Consider the following 19,671-nt stretch of genomic DNA (forward strand, 5'->3'; position numbering starts at 1 on the left):
TAGGCCCCCCCCCCCCCCCCCCCCCTCCCACCCCACCCTCCATCCTGACTTGTCACAGGAGGTCGAGTGGGGTGGTGCGGGGATGCTCTCCTCCCCGCTCGGCCTCCTGACAGTTTCTCTCCTCCCCGCTGGACGATGCTCTGTGTCAGAGGGGACACAGAGCAGTGCCCAGCGAGGAGAAGAGAAATCACTGATGCACCGCCATTTCGGATGAAAGATGGTACTTTCGGCTTTTTGCCCAAAGTACCATTTTCGACCGATATGTTTCGGCTGACGAAATTTCGGTGCATCCCCACTGGTAAGCTTTCTTCATTATGGAAGGAGACCACCTTTGTCCTTATTCAAGGTAGCTGGTCTGGTGTCCTACAAACCTGAGCGCTCTCCAGAGGTTTTCCCTTATAATCCCCTGACAAATTAAGTTTCAATAATAAAAGCATCCAGACAAGCCATTCTTGTCTCCCAAAAACTTCAGTCCTTTATCCCTACAGGGAGGACTTCTCAAAGAGATAGATTAGACTCCAACTTGCAGCCCAGATAGTTATTTTTTTTACCAAGGTAGTTTTAGCCTTCCATATTAATAAAAACCTAGTTTTACCTTCCTTGGTCATAGCTCCAGTGCAAGCAAAATAAGTAGCGGTGGATGTTGTGTGGGCAGTCAGGGTTGTGTCGGAAGCCAGATTCCCTTTTGTGATTCCTGCAGTCCCCATAGGTTAATCTTGTATCAAGTACCAGCAATTACAGATAAATCAGACAAACCATTGTCCAGACTCCTCGAAACACAGGGTTCCCTCTTTCCTTTTAGAGCTCACTCTGTTAGAGCGATGAGTACTTCCTGGGCTTTCACCATCAGCCTTCATTTTCCCAGGTTTGTAAAACTGCAGCCTGGGCTTCAGTTCATACATTTATAATGGATGTGGCTACAAGGTCTGGCAGGCATCTGCGTAAAATTTCTGGTTTGCTTTTGGGCTTACTTCAGATTTGGCAACTGTTGGGGAGTACCCATCCCTTTATTTGGGAGCTTTTGGATGTCCCAGGGTACTGACTCTAGAAGTGCAGTGTCCCTTAATAAATGATTGAGAAATTGGATTTTTTCTTTTGTACTTGAAATCACTTTCTTTGCTGCTAAGCCCTCTCAGTAGCAGAGATAGCTCAGACAGAGAATTCCTAAACATTTGTAATTGCAACAATTTTCTGCTCGAAGTGATGCATTATCTGACAGAAATGCAGGGGTGCCAATATTTTTGGCTATGACTGTAGATGTACAAAATTGATTTCTCACATTGCACATCCTGCATTCTGGATTACAAATGCCTTTGGGAATTGCAGAATTGTTGTAATATAATTATTATGTATCTTCTAGCGATAATTAAATTAAATTGGCTCTTTTTTTTTTCTGGAGCCTGAAAATACAATTTCTATAGACACTTTGCGGCTAAGCTGATGTTTTTTTCTTCATATTGTCATTTACAATAATGTCTAAAGAACGTACCATTTGTGATGTGGTGTTTGGTATTTCTGTGTTTTATTATGCACAATACTGCAATACTGTATCTGAGTACCATGGAAGAACCCCTCTGTGACAAGGAGAAACTTGAGACAATGCTACACAAACATAATGTCTTAAAGTGACACTAAACTCAGGAGTTAAATCTTAAAAATGCATTCAAATACCTTAACTATTAACACAAATGTATCTTATTTGTGTATAACTCAGCTGTAGATCCTCAAATCATCTCTGAATTGGTGCTGACACTGTCCTTCCTTCTGGAGGGTGGCTACTTTTGTTCCCCATGGTCCCTGTGTGTATTGTAAAATAGCCATCGCTCCAAGTTCACTCCTGTGATGCACTACAGTCTCAACACAAATTAGTAAACTAAATGTGGGATTGTAGTGAATGTTAAAAGCTGTAAAAGCTGTGCAAAGCCTTAGAGTTTGTTTTCTTTAAAATAAAAAAATCGCTATATGAGCTGTAACATGTTAATGTAATTTCAATAGTATTTCTCTGTATTTTAAAATCTGTAGTGTTCGTTTAAATAATACCTGGTGATTCTGCAATTAAAGTCCTTGATCAAAAACATCCTGCTATGAAATTACAACAGTCTGTGCTTGCCTCCAACATGTGCTCTTGCATTGTCACCTTGTCACATGGACTTCTGATGGGGACTACAAGTGGTTTTTGTGACACACATTATGCTGGCATTGTTCACTGCTGTCACCAATAGAAAACCTGCACTAAAACATACCAAGTAGCCACCGCTGAAGTACATGTAAGTAGACAAAAGGTGGCTACAAAGGTGCTGCAGTAGCACCTAGCTGCAACAAAAATGACAACAAGCATTTAATTTTTTTTTTTTAAACATGGTAATTGTTAATTATGCTTGGTTCTTTTAACAGAATACATGTCAGGGTTTACATCTACTAAAACAGACCCTGTCACCATCATTAGAAATTGCAGGTAAAAGCATAGAAAAATGTTTTCTAAATTCTCACTTTTTTCTTTTTATACTCCATTTTTTGTTGGCTTGCAATGTGCTTCTGAACTCCCTACCACATTCGCCTGCTTCCTAAGGGTCCGTTTCCTTGCACAGCCCCTTGCGTTCTTGCACTTTATGGCCCTCTCCTCTTCTGGGAATGTCCAATTACTTTCTGTGTTGGGAACTCCTTTGCCTGTCCCTTCACCTCTCTACTTTTATATAGCAGCCCGGGGAGGAGCAAAGGGGAATACTAGATAGTATCACTTAAGTAACAGCTCTGAGTCTGCTGACATCAAAATCAAGATTGTGAGGCCTAGAAATGCCTCAGGGCTTTTGAAAGTTCTCACAAGAGAGGCTTTTACTAGTGATGTTCAGATACCAGTGTAGATACTTGGCATTTTCACGAGAACTACCAGGGAGCTGTGACTGGGCCCTGGCGCTCCACGACTATCCTAAAATCATTAGTCTGTATTGTTTTAGAAAAACTGTCACATGACAATAAACTAAAATGTATCAGTACTTGTATCTGTGAGTACTTGGACAAGTATCAGTCTTTGTACTTGTAAAAATGGTAATGGTGCATCACTTATATATATTTATTTAAAAAATCATACATTAAAACAAGGATGCACAAATCCCAGGAGCTCCATATGCTCCTTAACCTCTTGCCGTCCGCCCGTAGTAAAAAAACGGACGGACGGCACTGCAGCATCTGCGGGTTGCCGTCTCCAGACGGCAATTTTTTTCTGCTCGCGCGCGCCCCCTAGCGGGCACGCACGGGCAGAAAAGACCCGCTAAATGCACACACCCGTTACCGGGTGTTTCACATATAGGCGATCGGCGGGTCCATAGCCCGCCGAAACTTTTGAGGTTTTCTATAGTCTAGTCTTGGAGCTCGAAAAGTATCTGTACATGTATTTGTACCGAGTACGGTACTTGGAATCTGAACATCCGCTTTTACAGGAATATTACATTCTTACTACACATTAAGTGAACACATAATTTATGGGAAGATTGTTGAAATATTCTGTTGAGAGAAAATAAATGTTCTAATGTTTTTCTTATGCTTCACACTCTGTGAATGTAAACAGTGACATTAGCACTAACGGCAAGCATATTTGTTATCCAGAGCCTGAAATCGAAGATTGCAGCTTTGTGTGTAGTGGAAGTTCTCCAAGAGAAAGTCTTTCCTCCATGTAAGTATTGGAAAAAAATGTTGCTACTTTTAGTAAAATTTTAGGATTAAAAAAAAAGTAGCAGAATTTAGGCTGAATAGTTTTGGTGCTGAACACAAATCTGGTCATCTATACCATCTCACTGGAACTGATCATAGGAGGCGACAGAGTGTAAACTGAACATGGAGCTGGGGAAGAATAGGAGGCAGAGAGGGAGATGATCAGGGAATAATGGAAGAATATGCAGAGCCGCAGATCATAAAAAAATTAAAGGATGGGGGAGAGATAACAGGAGCCACTGCTGATTATGGAATATTGGAAGACGGAGTTTACTGGGAGGAAAAAAGAAAAAGCAGATTGGAAGTTGATCCACTACTGCTGCGATATCGTAGGACAGGACACAGGAGGTGATACTTAGACCAGTGTGTTATGAAACTACCTTCAGGTGATTGGACACCAGGTGATACCTTCAGGACAGCCCTGTATAACCCCTCCCACTCCAAGCCTGCCCCAGAATTTTTTTGCCAAAGTCCTTGGGTGATGAATGTCTTTTTTTAAGAATTGAGAGAAGTACTCTCTTTTTTTAATAGTTTTTTTATTTCCAAGATTTATTAATCACGTTGAGGGGAGCGGTGGCTGACAGTCGCTGCTCTGTCAGCCATGGTATGTGTTCGCTCACTTCCCGATCAATAGAGCCGACGTGTGACAGTTTCAGTGTCACACGTCAGCTTTAACTATGAGGACAAGTGTAAATCACTCGTCTCATAGTTCTCCTTTAACACTTTAACACTGAACTGTTTCAAACGAATCAGTTCAGTCAGCGGAATCGATTAATCCAGTTCATTGAAAACAAGCGATTCAAAAGAACGGTTCATTCTTGAACTGGACATCACTACATGTATGTACTGTTTTTTTCTCCATCCTGTTTTTGTACCAGCCATGAAAACCTCTGAGCAGAGATGGTGCTTGGAAAGGGGCAGGGATTACAACATGCACAGCTCCAGCATATTTATGAAATATATTACTATCTACTTGGTAGTCTGTCTCCACTATGGAACCCATGAGACAGTGTTCACAGACCGCATGTAACAGGATAGCATAGTGGAGAGTGGGGTTTGTAGAATTCTTAAGACCAGGACCAGACTGACCCAAAGGCAGGACAGGCATTGTGGCGCTGTGGTGGACAGGTCACAACTGGCATGGGAGTGTCTCATGACTCTACTCTCTGCTGTCTCCTTTGCTCTCCAAGGCTGGTCTGTCAAAATACAGCCCTGCAGTGTAATCAACAGGGCTCTGCTGTCTGTATGACAGCTGTCTGTGCATTATATCAAAAGCACCTGATAAACAGTGCAGAGGACAGCTGTCACATGGACAGTAGAGCGTTGATGATACACTGGAAGAGCTGATCTCCCAGTGTAATATGCATGCTGACCTGTCAATGTGACAGCTCAGCTCATTCATTTTTGAATGTATTATTGGTGTTCTATGTGAATTGTAAACCTGTTCAAATTAAATAAATGGTTACCCTTAATTACTTTATTTTAATCACTTCATTGCCTTCCGCTCTTTATTGTTTTGCTGGTTTTTTTTTAATAGTGTCCATGTATATAAAGTTGCACTTGTTTTGTAACACTGCATTAAAATGCTTTATACCAGAAACATAATTTAAGCTTCTTAATAAAAGAGACAGAGCACAGACATTTTTTTTAAAACTTTGGATGAGTTGTAAGATACCTTAGTTCCCAGATGGAAAAACGATATTGGCTGTCATTATTTTAATGAAATTCTGGTTCTTTATCCACATGCTTATTATGACTAAATCACAATAATCTATGTCACAGTGCCTCTCCCCCTGCATTGGTGTGCGCTGTAAAAAAGAGTAGGACATGTAGCACTTTTGCAGTGCGTTCTGATGCTGTAATGCATAGCAATATGCTGCAGCACATAAGGATTACATACTAGTTGGGAAAAAAAGCACTGCAATGTATTTTAAAAACGCAGTACAGTGCACAGCAGCACACATGTGAATTATGCAAATAGTAACACACGCTGTGTGTTGTGAATGGGGAGTGAGCGTAGAATTGCAGAGAGTTCAGTGTAAAGGACATAGTGTGGGCATAGGGGAAAGCTTTCAGGGAGCATAGTGTGGGGAGAATGTAATATAAACGGTAGAGAGAGAACTAGAAAATGTATTGTGGACAATTGGGGAAAGCTGGAAAACAACATAGTGCCGATAGATGGGAAGGAGCTGCCAGAGAAGCTCTTGTACACAGTGTGGGGTGAGCTGTGAGAGAGACTAGGGCAAACTCCTGAAGAAGAGGCGCAGCACAGGGATGTGCACAGTGTTTACCATTGTACATACTGCTTTGGGAAAACTGTGTGATTGAGATAAAAGAATGTCTGTACATTCTTTTATCTCATGGATACTACAAAGTAAACATTGTATATGCTGGAAAGTTATTAGTTTTGCAGTGCAAAATTCTGCAACAGGAAGTGGAACATGTTTTCCTGTTAGATTAATTCCTGGTGATAGAACCTCCAGCAGTAAATGTTACAATCTCTCTTTATAGCACACAGGGCAAAGGATTAAGAGTCACATGCCTCTGAGAAGGCTTTCATGCCTGAAACTGACACATGCTGTGCAGCTTTGGACTGGGCTGCAAATCATGTGCTGTGATTTGCTCAGGTATAGGCTCTGTTCTATGCTCTGAGCACTTATAGGAACTGTGGAAGAATTCCTATTGAAAAAAGGTTGTTTCAATCGCCTCAGTTTTTTATAATAATATTATATAGGAAAGATGTCCCATTATGTTGTTTGATTTTTCTTTTAGGTCACCCATCAGTAGTCTCCCTCCTCTGTTTGATTCAAGTGGCCCATCCAATAGCGACAATGTACCACAGATCACAGCCAACCTTGAGCAGTTGCTGGAGAAGCACGGAGAGGCAGGGGTTAACAGTAAGACTTGGGGGCTTGTGGGTCAAAATTAAGCATGAGAGGAAGTATTGACAAGCACAATATTGCTGTTTAATGTTAGTTTGTGACACATGACAGTGCTGTAAATAAAGTCCAGTTGCTAAGTATGAGAGTCATGTGAATATAATCCAGTTGTAAATTATGGTAGTGCTATGGATATAAACTAGTAAATTATTTATATCCAAAATTCTGCAAACTGGAAAGTGACAATTGCTGGCAGACATGTAGGTAGTAATTCACTATTACTAGATACACACATTTAAAGCTGATGTCCATGAGCAGGAAAAAAATATGACATTCCCAGCTAAATAATAATATTTATATCCAGCAACTGCCCAGGTCACTGCACTCTCTTCCAGTCTTTCAGAATAATAATGTTTTTACAGTATTCCGGGTAGCATCCCTCTACAAGGAGGATCAAGGGTGCAACACAGCCATGAATAGTTCTCAGTTCTACTTTAGATTTACTGTATATCATTTTACTGGATTTGATGATTTTTGTATGTATCTGTATCTCTTTCTGCTGCTTGACCAATTTATGTTGTACTGCTGATGAGAATGTTTGTTTTTTTCATTAGTTGCTGTAAATTTATTGTCATTGTAGTCATCCATTTATTACTAAATTTGCATAAAAACACTGTACACTTCTGTTGTTCGTAGTTATGTAGTCAATGTAGCTGTGTAGTCAATGTAATTTTCACATTTGCATAAACAGTTGTGGACATGCTTCAAGCTCTGCACTCTCTGCAGAAAGAGAATCGTTCCCTGCAGGATCAGATATTGACTCTTACGGCTCGTAAAGAAAAGCTACAGCTACTCAATGTCCAGCTGGCTTGCCCCTTTCCTCCAAGTTTACCACCAACCAATATCTCTAATTGTAAGTTACTATTCTTATTATATCGGTCTGCAGTAATTTTTCTCTTGTTTTTGCTGTGTTAAAGGCCAACACCATGTAAATTCATGAAATACAGACTGGTGTTATAAATTGCACACCGTTTTGAGCTTTTGCCTCACACCGAGTGAATGGTAGATTAATCTGTGACAGATGTTCTTTAACAGTGTCTGTTTTTTCTCTGCCTTCAGTGAGTTCCCAGGACTCCTTCAGCAATAAGAGTCCTTCTTCAAAGGGCAGCTTTCGAATGGAAAACTCTCCTTCTGAGGTGAGGTGAATGGGAGGGGGAGAAAAGATGGACTGGTGATTGTGAGATGCTGTTTGGTCATACTTCCACTGTTCCTGTCCTTATACGTCCAAAGAAGAGTATCATAAAATATGCACTTATCAACAAAACATTATTAAATAAAGAACACACTCCCATTTAGTGTTACCTTCTTTATAGTCAATTGAGGGATGCAGGAATTAAAGCGGACCTTTACACTGCATAATGGAATATCGAAAAAAAATTCCCATAAGCATTAATAAACATTAAAGACATTTAAAACACTTTATCCTCTTTTAGAAATACCTTTTTACATGTTTAAATTGCGGCGCCGAAAAAGCCGCTCTTTCGGCGCCGAAAAAGCCGCTCCTTCCAAGCTGCCTTCATGTCAGCAAGGTAAATAATTCATTATTTACCACGGCCACACCCCCTTCTGACGATGCGCCGCTATTCTTGTGCATATGCTAAAATGAAACTACCGATCCACATTGCATGCTGTAAAGAGTAATCTCACAAGATCGTGCAGCTATTTTCTTTTTTTTCCATGAACAAGATCTCATTTCATTGACAAGGCAATCCCAGTGTGCATTGCGTTGGCAAACTGAAGTCATTTGCACTTTCAAAGCAGGAAGTGAATGCTCTGCAAGTGTAAGTATTTCAATATCACAGCACCTTACACCTAACATGTCTATGTTATTATTAATCAGCATAAATAGAGGGATGCATTGGTGGGATTTGAGTTTTGAGTGTAAAGTTCCGCTTTAATTTACATTCAAGTTATAGTGCCGCCTACAGGAGTTTGGGACACTGGTAAACAAAAAATGTTGTAAAGCAGCCATCATATAATCTTTCCTCTACCCATCATGTCTCAGATCTTTACTAGTTTCCCAGGAGATTGGTCACTTTTTCTTCAGCTCTCCTAAAAAAAAGTATTTTTAAAATACTGCATTTTTTAAATAAAAATAATTTTTAACAGTGGATGGCAATTCCATGATACTTTTATTAGGATATTTAAAATTGTTCTGCTCTGTGGATTGCTGCATTTGGTTCAAATTGTTCAGCAAGTACAATGGGTTGCTAAGGTCGAGAAAATGTATTTGCATTTGTTTGCACTTGCATAAGTTTCTGCTATGGGAGCACTTCCTGTTGTGTGCCTTGTAACTTTCCTCCCTTATTTGTTTATTTCACATATGCTGATATTCCAAAAGGGAAGGCATTTGTCAGATATGTGTTATATTGTGCTAGGACCGTAATTTTATGAGATTTCGTATTACTTATAATATTGGCTTGTAAGCTTTTCCAGAGAAATGCTGTGTTGATTCTAGGGCCTAAAAAAAGATGAGTACCTCATTCTTCTCCTACTACCCAGTTGTACTTCCTATCACCCCTTATTTGCCACTTTCACTCTATCTTATATCTATCGTATATATACTGAAATTCCCAGAATGTCCTTGTTTCTGCTTAACTTTTTTGCTCATATCTTATTGTATTCTTTGTATTTTCACACATTGACACCTCTATATGTATTAACTGCTACTCTTTGCTTTTCTCTCCCTGTATTTGCCATACCTTAATCTGCTTTTCCCAATATGTATCCCTTTTTTCTGCAGCTCCAAGAACTTGCTCAGTTATTCACCTTTTTTTCTAATTTCTCTAAATTGCATTACACTTTACAGGATCCACACTCTGGCTGCCCAAGTAGAAGCAGTTCCTGTCTGTCGCACCATAGTACTCCTCCCCCAGGTCCTCTGTCTCAGACAGCACCATCACTTCCTGCCATGGGAGCAGAGCAACTAATGAATGGGCTGATACGAGCTGCAGTCCCCGGAGCCCCCTCTACACTAGCAGCTCTTCCTCTTCTTGGCGCTCTCTCTGGAAATCCTGGAATGCTGTCACTAAACAGCATAATGGGAAATATTAATGGAAGTCTTCAGGGCACTCTAGGACAGGCCCACAATCCCCTATGCAGCGGGACTGCCAGCACACATATACCAGCCAGGTGAGATAATGAATTAAGCCAATGTTCTCTATATTATTTTGAATAAGTTTGATTTACTGTGCACAGGAATACAAATTTTTAAATATTTGTATTTATTTTTAGTCATTATTTTCATTGTGTACCACCCACTGGCATCCAGCAGGAGGCATGCTGAAAAGCATAGTCCAGCTTTTGTGAAAATGTAATAAATGCACACACATGCAAGCAGTGCATGATCAGGATTTGCTCCTGCAGACTGTTCCTTCCAGCCCCTGATCGTACCAAGGTACAGACTTTCAGATAAGGGACGGGGGGGGAGGGGTATGAAAAGACTACGAGTGCAGTGGCGTCACCTTGGTAGCAGCTAGGATTTGTAGCCACTCCATTCACAGATCTTTGGAAAGGATCTGTGAATGGATGATGCAGCTGTTTGGATGTAGCCACGCACAGCCACACCAAATAAAGTTAAAAAAAAGAGACGCAGCCTGCCGGGAGAAGAACCTCACAATTCAGGTAAGTGTGTGTGTGTGGAGGTAGGGGGTTGGAGATGTAACTATGTTTCATTTACACCCTAAATAATGGTGTAGCATGAAACATGCTTACAAAAGTAAAGTTAGCCTTTAAGGCTATTCTTGAGCATCTTTGCTGAGTAATTTAATTTTATCAGGTGTTGTAACTAGACCTTAAAGTAGTATTAAACGATCAAACTATTTCACAATAATAAATCCTGATCAAATATGCATTGCCCAGCAAAGTATTTTGTTACATTTTTAAAGAGCCGAAGTGCCGAAGCACTTTCAGTCATTGTTTTTGAACAGCTGACTCCAAATCTCTCAACTTGTTCCCTGAACTTCTTGTCAGTACAAGATCACAAGTTACAGAGCAGTCCCCAGCAGCTGTCCTTCTACTAGCCTGTAAAAGAGAGAAAGGAAGAGCAGGGAGTGGGGGAGAGGGGAATGGCTTGCTGTGCCTGTGTGTTTGTGGAGACACACACAGCTTACTAGCACACAGAAAGGTGGCTCCACAGGACTCTGCAAGGAAAAGGAGCCACCCTAAAACACCATCCGTACAGCTTCCCATAGAAGAAATTGGGACTATGTGCACATAGAAGAGGACCCAGCAGGATGTTTTTGGGTGAAAGGCTGTGTGGCTACAAAAGGGCCTGCACACTGCGTATCCCTGATCGGGGCTGAAGGTAAATATTTTCCCCAGTCATCTTCCAGGACAGCCAATGAGAGAGAGGGCTCCGCTCGCCTGAATCAGGAAACACATCCACATTAGATAAAAAGACACTCCTACAAACCCACCTCAGTTTTTTTGTGTTTCCTTCGGCCGATTTTTTGGTAAGGAATGGTGGCGTCGCGGCGGAGGTGACGTCACAGGCGCACTTCCGGTGAGTCACTTCTGGTTTTCGGAACGCGGAACTGGGTGGGCGTTCCAAGCTGGTTCACATGCTCAGTAATTTAAGGAGGAGGGGGTCATGGCAGTGTTGGCAGCGGCTGCAACCGCTTGGCCACGCTACAGGACGTTGAGGCACATTGTGTTACCTGACTGGGTCCACATACAGCCAGGAGGGACACCATGAGCGGGCCAGGTGTGCGGTCAGCAAACGGGTCACCATGCCGTCAGACGCTGGACCACAGGCTGCCTCTCCTGATCTGGGAGACTTGGGCACTGGCGCAAAGGTAGGCAAGTTTTTATTTGGGAAATTCTCTCCTGCCTATCCCTGCTTGCGTTGGGGGGCCTGCTTTGGCAGGGCAAGCGGATAGCTCTCTGAACTATATCCAGGATTTTTGGGTGGTGCACGAGGTGTGGCATATGGACAAGGGCACAAGGGCTAAGACATCCTTATTTCTTATTTTACACAGGTCAAAGCCCCAGATGATAAGCCCCTTGCTCCAGCTACTACTTCCCGCCCAATGGGTAGAAGATGCGCCTCTTGCAACCTCAAGCTGCCGTCATCTTGGTCGCAACCCTTGTGCAAGGGATGTGTAGAGAAGCTGGTATCCAAAGAGTCAGCTGGGATGTTCAAGGGTCTTATGGATACCATGAGGGAGGAAATGGTCTCTACATTTCAGTCTTTCTGGTCTGTCATTCAGAGTACGGGGCCTCTTTTAGGGGGGCAGAACAACCCAGGTTCTTCAGGTAATGGTTGCTCGAATGTCTACATGGAGAGTGTAGCCAGTGGAGAGGCACCCAGTGATTTTTCCGGTTCCCCACAGAGGCCAGATGATCAGTCTGAGGAAGACTCTGAGGTAGATTTTCAGAAACAAAAAAGGGCCAAATACCTGTTTCCTTCCTTTGAGATCTAAGAGTTACTAAAGGCCATTTGGGATACCTTAGGGTTGAAGGAAGAAATGACTGAGCTCTCGGTACATGATAAAATGTACAAGGGGCTTCAGACCAAAAAGGGGCCGCACCTTTCCGGTACACAAATCCCTGCAAGATATGATTACATCTGAATGGAAACACCCAGAAAAGAAGATATTCTTTTCATCCAGTCCTAAACGCAGATTTAACATTGCTGAGGAAGACACAGCGATTTGGGAAAAATGTCCGAAATTGGACGTGTCGCTATCCAAAGTTTAGAAACAGTCGAATTTGTCTTTTGAGGATATGGTGGTGCTAAAAGACCCCATGGACAAAAAAGCGGAATGTTTGCTCAGGAAAGGTTGGGAGACAGCCAGCGCTGGGTTCAAGCCTGGCCTTGCCATCACTTGTGTGGCCAGAACCTTGGACATCTGGCTGGCGCAGCTGCTGTCACACCTGGAAAGAGGGTACTGAGAGGAAACAAATCTTGGATTCCCTCCCTGTCCTGAGCAAGGCCGTGTCATATATAGCTGATGCTTCTGCAGAGGTCGTTAGATACTCAGCGAGAACTAGGGCTTTCATTAACTCTTCCAGAAGAGCGTTATGGCTGAAAACGTAGACTGGGGACGCAGCCTCCAAGGTGAACCGTTGCGGATTGCCCTTTAAGGAGGATCTGCTTTTTGGGCAAGAATTGGAGACTGTGTTAGACCGGTCTGCAGACAGAAAGAAGGGTTTTCCCCTGCCCAAGAAACAACAGCAAAAGCAAAAGTTTTTTAGTGGGCAAAGGGGTCAAAACTTCAGGAAAGGTAAGGGGCAGAACCAGCCCAAAAGCTGGGCTTTCAAGAGAGGAAAGGGTAAGAGTGGCTTTAACCCCCCTCAAACTGGGCCCAAACCACAGTGACCCCATGATCAAAGTGGGCCAAAGGCTGGGGGACTTCCTCCCACATTGGGCAGCACTGTCGGACAACACGTTCATCCTGGAATTTATCAAATCAGGGTACAGGATAGAATTGACGGGTCCGCCCCCCTCCAGATATTTAATCACATCACTAGCCAGGGATCCAGAAAAGGCGAGACTTATGACGGTGTCCCTTCAAGACCTGCTGGACCAAGGTGTGATTCTGCAGGTGCCAGAGAAGGAAGAAGGGAGGGGGTTTTATTCTTATCTGCTTTCACGGATGAAACCCTCTGGGAAAAGCAGGTTGATTTTGAACCCTTCTGAAACCCTTGAAGAAGGTGGTGCATTACCAAAAGTTCCATATGGAATCAATCTTCTCTTTAAGGGACTTGCTACCACAGGGGGCATTCTTGGCAATGATAGATCTCAGGGATGCATATTTACACATCCCGATACGGAAGCCCTCTCAGAAACTACTGTGGTTTGCGTTCAGAGGACCAGCTGGAGTTCTCCATTTTCAGTACAGGGCACTACCCTTTTGGACTGTCGTCCACACCAAGGATTTTTTACCAAGATGCTGGCAGAGGCCCTTGCCCCCCTGAGGTCGAGAGGAGTAGGGGTTGTGCCGTATTTGGACAACCTTTTATTTTTTGCCCCTTCTGGGGACCTCCTCTGGCTGAAATTGGAAATCGCCATCAGCCACTTGGAGAGCTTGGGGTGGCTACTGAACAGAGAGAAGTCCCAGCTGGTCCCTTCGCAGACTGTGAAATATTTGGGGTACTGGATAGATGCCCGCAACAGGCTGATTTCTCTCCCTTAGGAGAAAGTCTCCCTGCTGGGTGCAGAAGTAATGAACCTTTATCTAGCGAAGGAGGAATCCTGCAGGTCACTCATGAGAGTTCTGGGGCTGATGACATCGGCCATGCGGGCTGTCTTCTGGGAGGCAGGTTGTGGAGTCAGTCAGGGTCACCACGGACGCCAGCGCATGGGGGTGGGGAGCCCACCTTCAGGATCTCATGTGCCAGGGGACGTGGGACCGTGTCTGGCGGCACAAGTCTTCAAATATGAGGGAGTTGAAGGCCGTGGGCCTCGCCGCCTTGCATTTTCAACAACAGTTAGAGGGGATGCACGTTTTGGCACAGAAAGGATGAACACTGAGGAATTAACTGCTGAATTACTAGCTATAGTGTCATGCACGCACTCCACATTCATAATGTTGAGTAACATTATGACTCAGTGCAACTTGTTGACCCCTCTGATTACAAAAGCGAAAAATTTGAGATGCCTCATATTTCTGATTCTGTTTAGGATCCTCCAGAGGACTCAATCCTCCCTTCCTTAGAAAGTAGAACCCACACACTAAATCTAGTCAGGAGTCCCACTTTAAAATGAGAGGTTTTCACTGTTCTTTTCTCTACCTTCATGCCTAGGCTCAGTTCTTATTGATCTAAATCACTGGTTCTCATCCTGTGTAACCTCAGGTCCTACATTTGTCCTTGATTATCAAGTCACAAGGTGTGTTTGGGGTGCCATTCAAATAAATCGCAACGCACCTCCCATACCAGAATGCACGGTAGGTGCAACTGCGTGGTACAGTGCGTTAATCACACGGGACTGTGCAGTTAATGCACTATTCTAATGTAAACGGGCTCTCAAAAACACTGACGGACACACACAACCACAGGCATAAGCTTACACACTCACGGACATTCTCACACACATACACACACTCTCCAAACAGACATTTATTTATTTATTTTTAATCCACCCAGTCTCCCTACCTTAGGAGAACTTGAGTGTATCCGTAGCCTGAGGCCTAGTGTGGTCTGCTGCGCTGTGATGGAGCTCCATTCATATGTGCATTGCTTGCATAGCTCCCTTGTGCACCCTGTAGAGGTGCCGGGAGCCAGAATGTGATGTCACTCCGGTCCAGGCACCTCTACAGGGTACGCAAGGGGGCTGTAAGCAATGCATGTATGGATGGAGCTCCCTCACGGCCATACCCCCAGCCCACCCCACCTCAAGCTGACAATCTGCGCCGAGCAGCATATTTTGAATGGCTGCTCGGCGCAAGAACTGACAGTACTGCACTTTAGGGGGAGACTGAGGAGCCTCTCACCTAGCACAGTGAAAGGCACCCGGTGACCCACTGAACACGGGGTCGCGACCCACCAGATGAGAACAACGGATTTAAATGATCCACCAGTGTGTTTCCTCATTGTCCCCTATTCTATTATTTTATCTACAAAGATTGGAAATACCCAGACAAACCATTCTTTGTCCCTTAATGGTTCCTGGTGCTCTATCCCTTTGCAGAGAAATATGTCACAAAATGGTCTACTCCTCCCATAGTCAATCCGCCTGTGTCTCGCATTAACAAAGTTCTGACTATTTCTATAGATTACACACTGACCTTTGAGGACCCTTGGAAGTTATAATTAAAATCTCAATCTACTCCTTGGTTGGTCCTCTATCGTCGCATTCCCATTAAGACTGCTGGGAATCACAGCTAGTCACATCTGTTTGTCCAAGCAAAAATCAATATTCCAAGGGAAAATCCTGCCCACAGCACGAGTCATCTCCAAACGTTACTGGTTATTATACAAAAAGTTTCATTAAAAAAAAAAGAATTCCGCCAACATGTTTCAGCCATAAAGGCCTTAATCCTAGCTATCTAAATAGTGGACTGAATCAGTATACCCCTGCTCAAATCTAAGTAGGTGACATAACAACCATTAATAAACTTGCATCTGTGAGTGTTAAAAACACATGGCTATTCACAATAATAATAATTTATTGAACAGTCGTGTATTTTTAACCACTCGCAGAAGCATGTTAGGGAGGGGTATATTGATGGCGCGAGTTCACTGATCAAGTAGCAGTGATTAAGGCCTTTATTGCTGAAACACATTGGTGGAACTGCTTTGCTTTTTTTCTTAAATCTACTTCCTGCAAGATTTATCATCGTACATGGAAAAGTTATTTTCACTTGTGTGTCTCTGGGTGTTTCACCATGTGCTATTTCGGTGGGCTGTGTCCTTTCCTTTTTTCAAATGGAGTAGAACACTTTGCCCTTAGCATCTTTTTAGCATCCTTTTGCTAATAATTCTCTGATTCTTCCTTTAATACAAGCTTTGCCCACTTTGCTTCACAATTCAGGCCTCCACTTTATCACCAGACCCCCTTTGGACATTTTTGGGACATTGACGTTATCACATAAGGTACCCTTTCTTGCGGCCATCACTTCAGCCAGAAGAGTTTCTCAGTTATGAGCATTGGCCTGCAAGGAGCTTTCTTTGGATATTACATAAAACATTTGTTCTGAGACAAAATACTTCCTTTTTGGCAAAGGTAGTCTCCGTTTTTCACCTTGATGTGACTATTGTGTTGTCTTCCCTGTGTCTGACACCAGTTTACTCGAAGGAGATCTCTTTCTATTGCTCTGTGGTGTGAACCATCAGAGTTAAATTCTCAGTTTCTTTTAGGCAGACGGATTCCCTGTTTGGCATTGCACTATTTCTAAGTGTATTAGACAGATTATTGCACTTGCTTATGAGTTGCTAGATAAAGAGCCTCCTTTTCCTGTTAAAGGCCAACTCCACTCCAGTGAGTGTCTTTTGGGCTTTTCCTCATCAGGCCTCTGTGTCTCAGATCTGTTACCTGATCTTCCATACATATGTCCTCTGAGTTTTAAATGGTTGATGTATCTGCATATGCGAATTTCAGACTAAAGTGTCTGCAAGTGGCTATTTAATGTTCTTGGCTTGCCTTCTGTTTTGGATTTTTCTTGTTGGGCTGATTCACCTGTTTTGGTGTGCCCAGCCCTCAGTTTGGAGTGCTTTTGGACATCCCTAGGTTGGTTATTATCAAACCGTATCCCTCAATGGACGATAGAGAACATATAATGTTACTCACCATAAAATGCTTTTCTCTGAGTCCATTGATGGACACTGCTCTCTCCCCTTATATGCTATTGTTTTCTCTTGGACTGTTTGCTTTAACTGAGCAGGTGTGCTGTGGGAGACGTTATAGCCTCAAGTGGGCTGGCATTCACTTTTCCATGTGGTGAGTGTCCATTTTCCCTGTGGGTAGCAGTATAACCTTAGGTTGCCTATTATCATCAAGCAGTGACCCTTCATAGACTTAGAGAAAAGGATTTTGTGGGGAGTACAAAAGTCCTATTTTTTTTCTCCAATCTGCTACTGTTATCTGGGGGACTGATAAGTGAAGCAGTAGTAGTGACCGGTACTCCTAATAAGATATCAGGGCTCTGTAAGAGATATGGAGATATCAGGGGTCTGTATGGAGGACATGGATAGCTACTACTAGAATCTCCTCTACCACTAGGCCATCCTAAAACTGTTTGCAATGGTCCTGAGCTCACAGAAGAGCCAGGTTGGTCTGAGGACTTGGAGGGAAGAGGAAAGAGGGCACTGTACCTCTGGCTGCATGTAGATGTGATCAGTACCAGCCACCTAGATCATGTCTACATTAAACAGACACACTGCACCATGTTCCAGCTGTCCAGCGGAATACCCATAGGAATGAATGGGGCCGTGACACACTAAAAAGAGGAGCGCTTAGATGTTTTCACTGGAAAGGCTGTGCATTTTTTTTTAACGCTTAAAGTGACATTAAACCCTCAGGTTTTTTAACATAAAACAATACTGTAATCCATGGTTGTTTCCCTTCTCTTTGCTGCTCTTCCTTTTAAATCTGTATCTCTCCTCATGCTGGGCAGAACTTCTGTTTTGCAGCAGACTGTCTTGTCTCTGAAATGGATACATGGTGTCTGTGTGAAATAGTTACATAGTATTTGAGGTTGAATAAAGACATTAGTCCATCAAGTCCAACCTATTAGGATCTCATTCTAGGAGTACCCATACCCCTGTATATTACGGTCCCTTAAGAAATCGTCCAAAAGAAAAGTTCACAACCTCAGCCAGCACTACAGGAAGAGGCACTCAGCTACAAAGGGAAGTTCTCCCCTAGCATGAGAAGAGAGAAGGATTTAAAAGGAAGAGCAACAAAGAGAAGGGAAACAACCATGGATTACAGTATTGGTTTGTGTTAAAAAATCTGAGGGTTTAATTTCACTTTAAGGTCATGTAGGTTAGCAGACTCTTCCCTACCTTCTTTACAGAAAGTGTCTATGGGGGCATCAGAAAGTAACCCTTTAGTTCACTAAAGGTAAATAGGGTGTCACATAAACAGTATTTCTGCTTGTGTCTAACATGACTCTCTCCAAAAAAAAATACTTAAAAAATATATCGCTTTCTCTTCCTGTGTCGTCCAGGACACAGGAAGATTTCATCTTTGGGTTTACTGACACCTACAGAAGGATTGGACTCTGGCAAACAAAAACACTGTAGACCAGCCCAGGATAACTCCTCCTAATAACAGCAAGCCTTAGCTGTTGCCAGTGTTCTAGGAGGATCAATTTCTTCTCTGCTGGGAAAAGTGCAACCTTTTTTTTTTGCTAGCAATCTTTTTTTCTATATTTTTCTCTTCAAATATGACTCTTCTGTACATCGGGGCTAGAGCTGGACTCTACAGTTTCAGCTATCTGGCTTTCTATCCTCAGCTAGGTCTTGGGATTGGTGTGACCCGACCCCGCTGGGCTAGACGTTGCAGGGCTGTCCTGAAGATGACTGGGTTCAGTGTTAGGCGCTTTCCAGACCCCCAACCCTATTCTAGTAACACGTTGGCCACAGAACGCTTTCCAGGTCCAGAACCCTTGGTATTGCCTCAACACTTGCCCTGTCTCTGAAGACTCACTCTGTGAGTAGGCTGATTAGGCAGAGCGCAGGGGCTACCTCATTGTTCGGTTTGCCAGGTCGCCTTTAAATTTCTTGCATTCTGCCAGCTCTTACCGTGGAAAGGGTTAACGCTGAGGGACTGAGAGTTGGGGATTGGTGATTATAACTGCAATCTCTGATCTGTCCCTATTGGCCACTTACAGGGACTCTGATCACCTCTAGCCAGCTGACCCTTACTGGCTACAAGCTTTCCGGGTTTTCCTGAGTACCTAAAGCCTTGACCTCTACTCTGAGCTTTGTTGCCTTACAACCATGCTGTTGCAACATGTCTGTATTTAGACATGGGACAGTCCTGCTGCAACAGTTGACCCCAGCTAACACTCTCCTAATGGCACTCCTGAAGGCACCAGCACTTGCTATCTGAAGTCCTGTTACCCTTTTTCCAGTCCCCAAGCTGGAAAAAATTCAGCGGAGGGCAACCAAACTCATTAAGGGGTTAGAGGACCTGAACTATTAAGCAAGATTGCTAAAATTAAATATGTTCTCGTTGGAGGTTAGGAGCTTAAGGGGGGACATGATTTTCTTGTATAAACTGTTCAACGGCGACAGCAACATTATTAACAAACTGTTTACGGTTAGCTCCGTAACCAAGATAAGAGAGCACCACCAAAGATTGGTAGAAATAAAATTTCAACACACGGGGAGCGCAAGGGGTTCTTCACAGTTAGAATGGTTAGGGTCTGGAACTCGCTGCCGCAGGAAGTGATTTCCGCTAAGAGTGTGGAATCATTCAAGAAACTCCTGGACAAGTTCCTTGGAGACCGTAACATAAAGGGGTACCAGTACACATGGACTCATATACACGCACACACCTGCTCAAACATAAATGCATATACGCAATAGGTTGGACGTGATGGACTTATGTCTTTATTCAACCTCAAATACT

At 43.1% G+C, this 19,671-nt stretch overlaps 1 protein-coding gene across 3 annotated transcripts in view; it reads left to right on the forward strand.

Annotated features, from left to right (window-relative positions):
- MLLT6 (MLLT6, PHD finger domain containing) overlaps positions 1-19,671 on the forward strand; it is a 94,968-nt gene that overhangs the window by 63,735 nt on the left and 11,562 nt on the right. For all 3 annotated transcript variants that reach the window (XM_018561061.1, XM_018561062.1, XM_018561063.1), the window contains exons 13-17: positions 3,604-3,670; positions 6,481-6,605; positions 7,339-7,500; positions 7,707-7,783; positions 9,457-9,779. In XM_018561061.1, the coding sequence (XP_018416563.1) occupies positions 3,604-3,670; positions 6,481-6,605; positions 7,339-7,500; positions 7,707-7,783; positions 9,457-9,779 (754 nt within the window). The remainder of the gene's footprint in view (positions 1-3,603; positions 3,671-6,480; positions 6,606-7,338; positions 7,501-7,706; positions 7,784-9,456; positions 9,780-19,671) is intronic.

Source organism: Nanorana parkeri, unplaced genomic scaffold, assembly GCF_000935625.1.
Source record: "Nanorana parkeri isolate BGI_ZX_2015 unplaced genomic scaffold, ASM93562v1 scaffold497, whole genome shotgun sequence".
Taxonomy (NCBI): Eukaryota; Metazoa; Chordata; class Amphibia; order Anura; family Dicroglossidae; genus Nanorana; species Nanorana parkeri.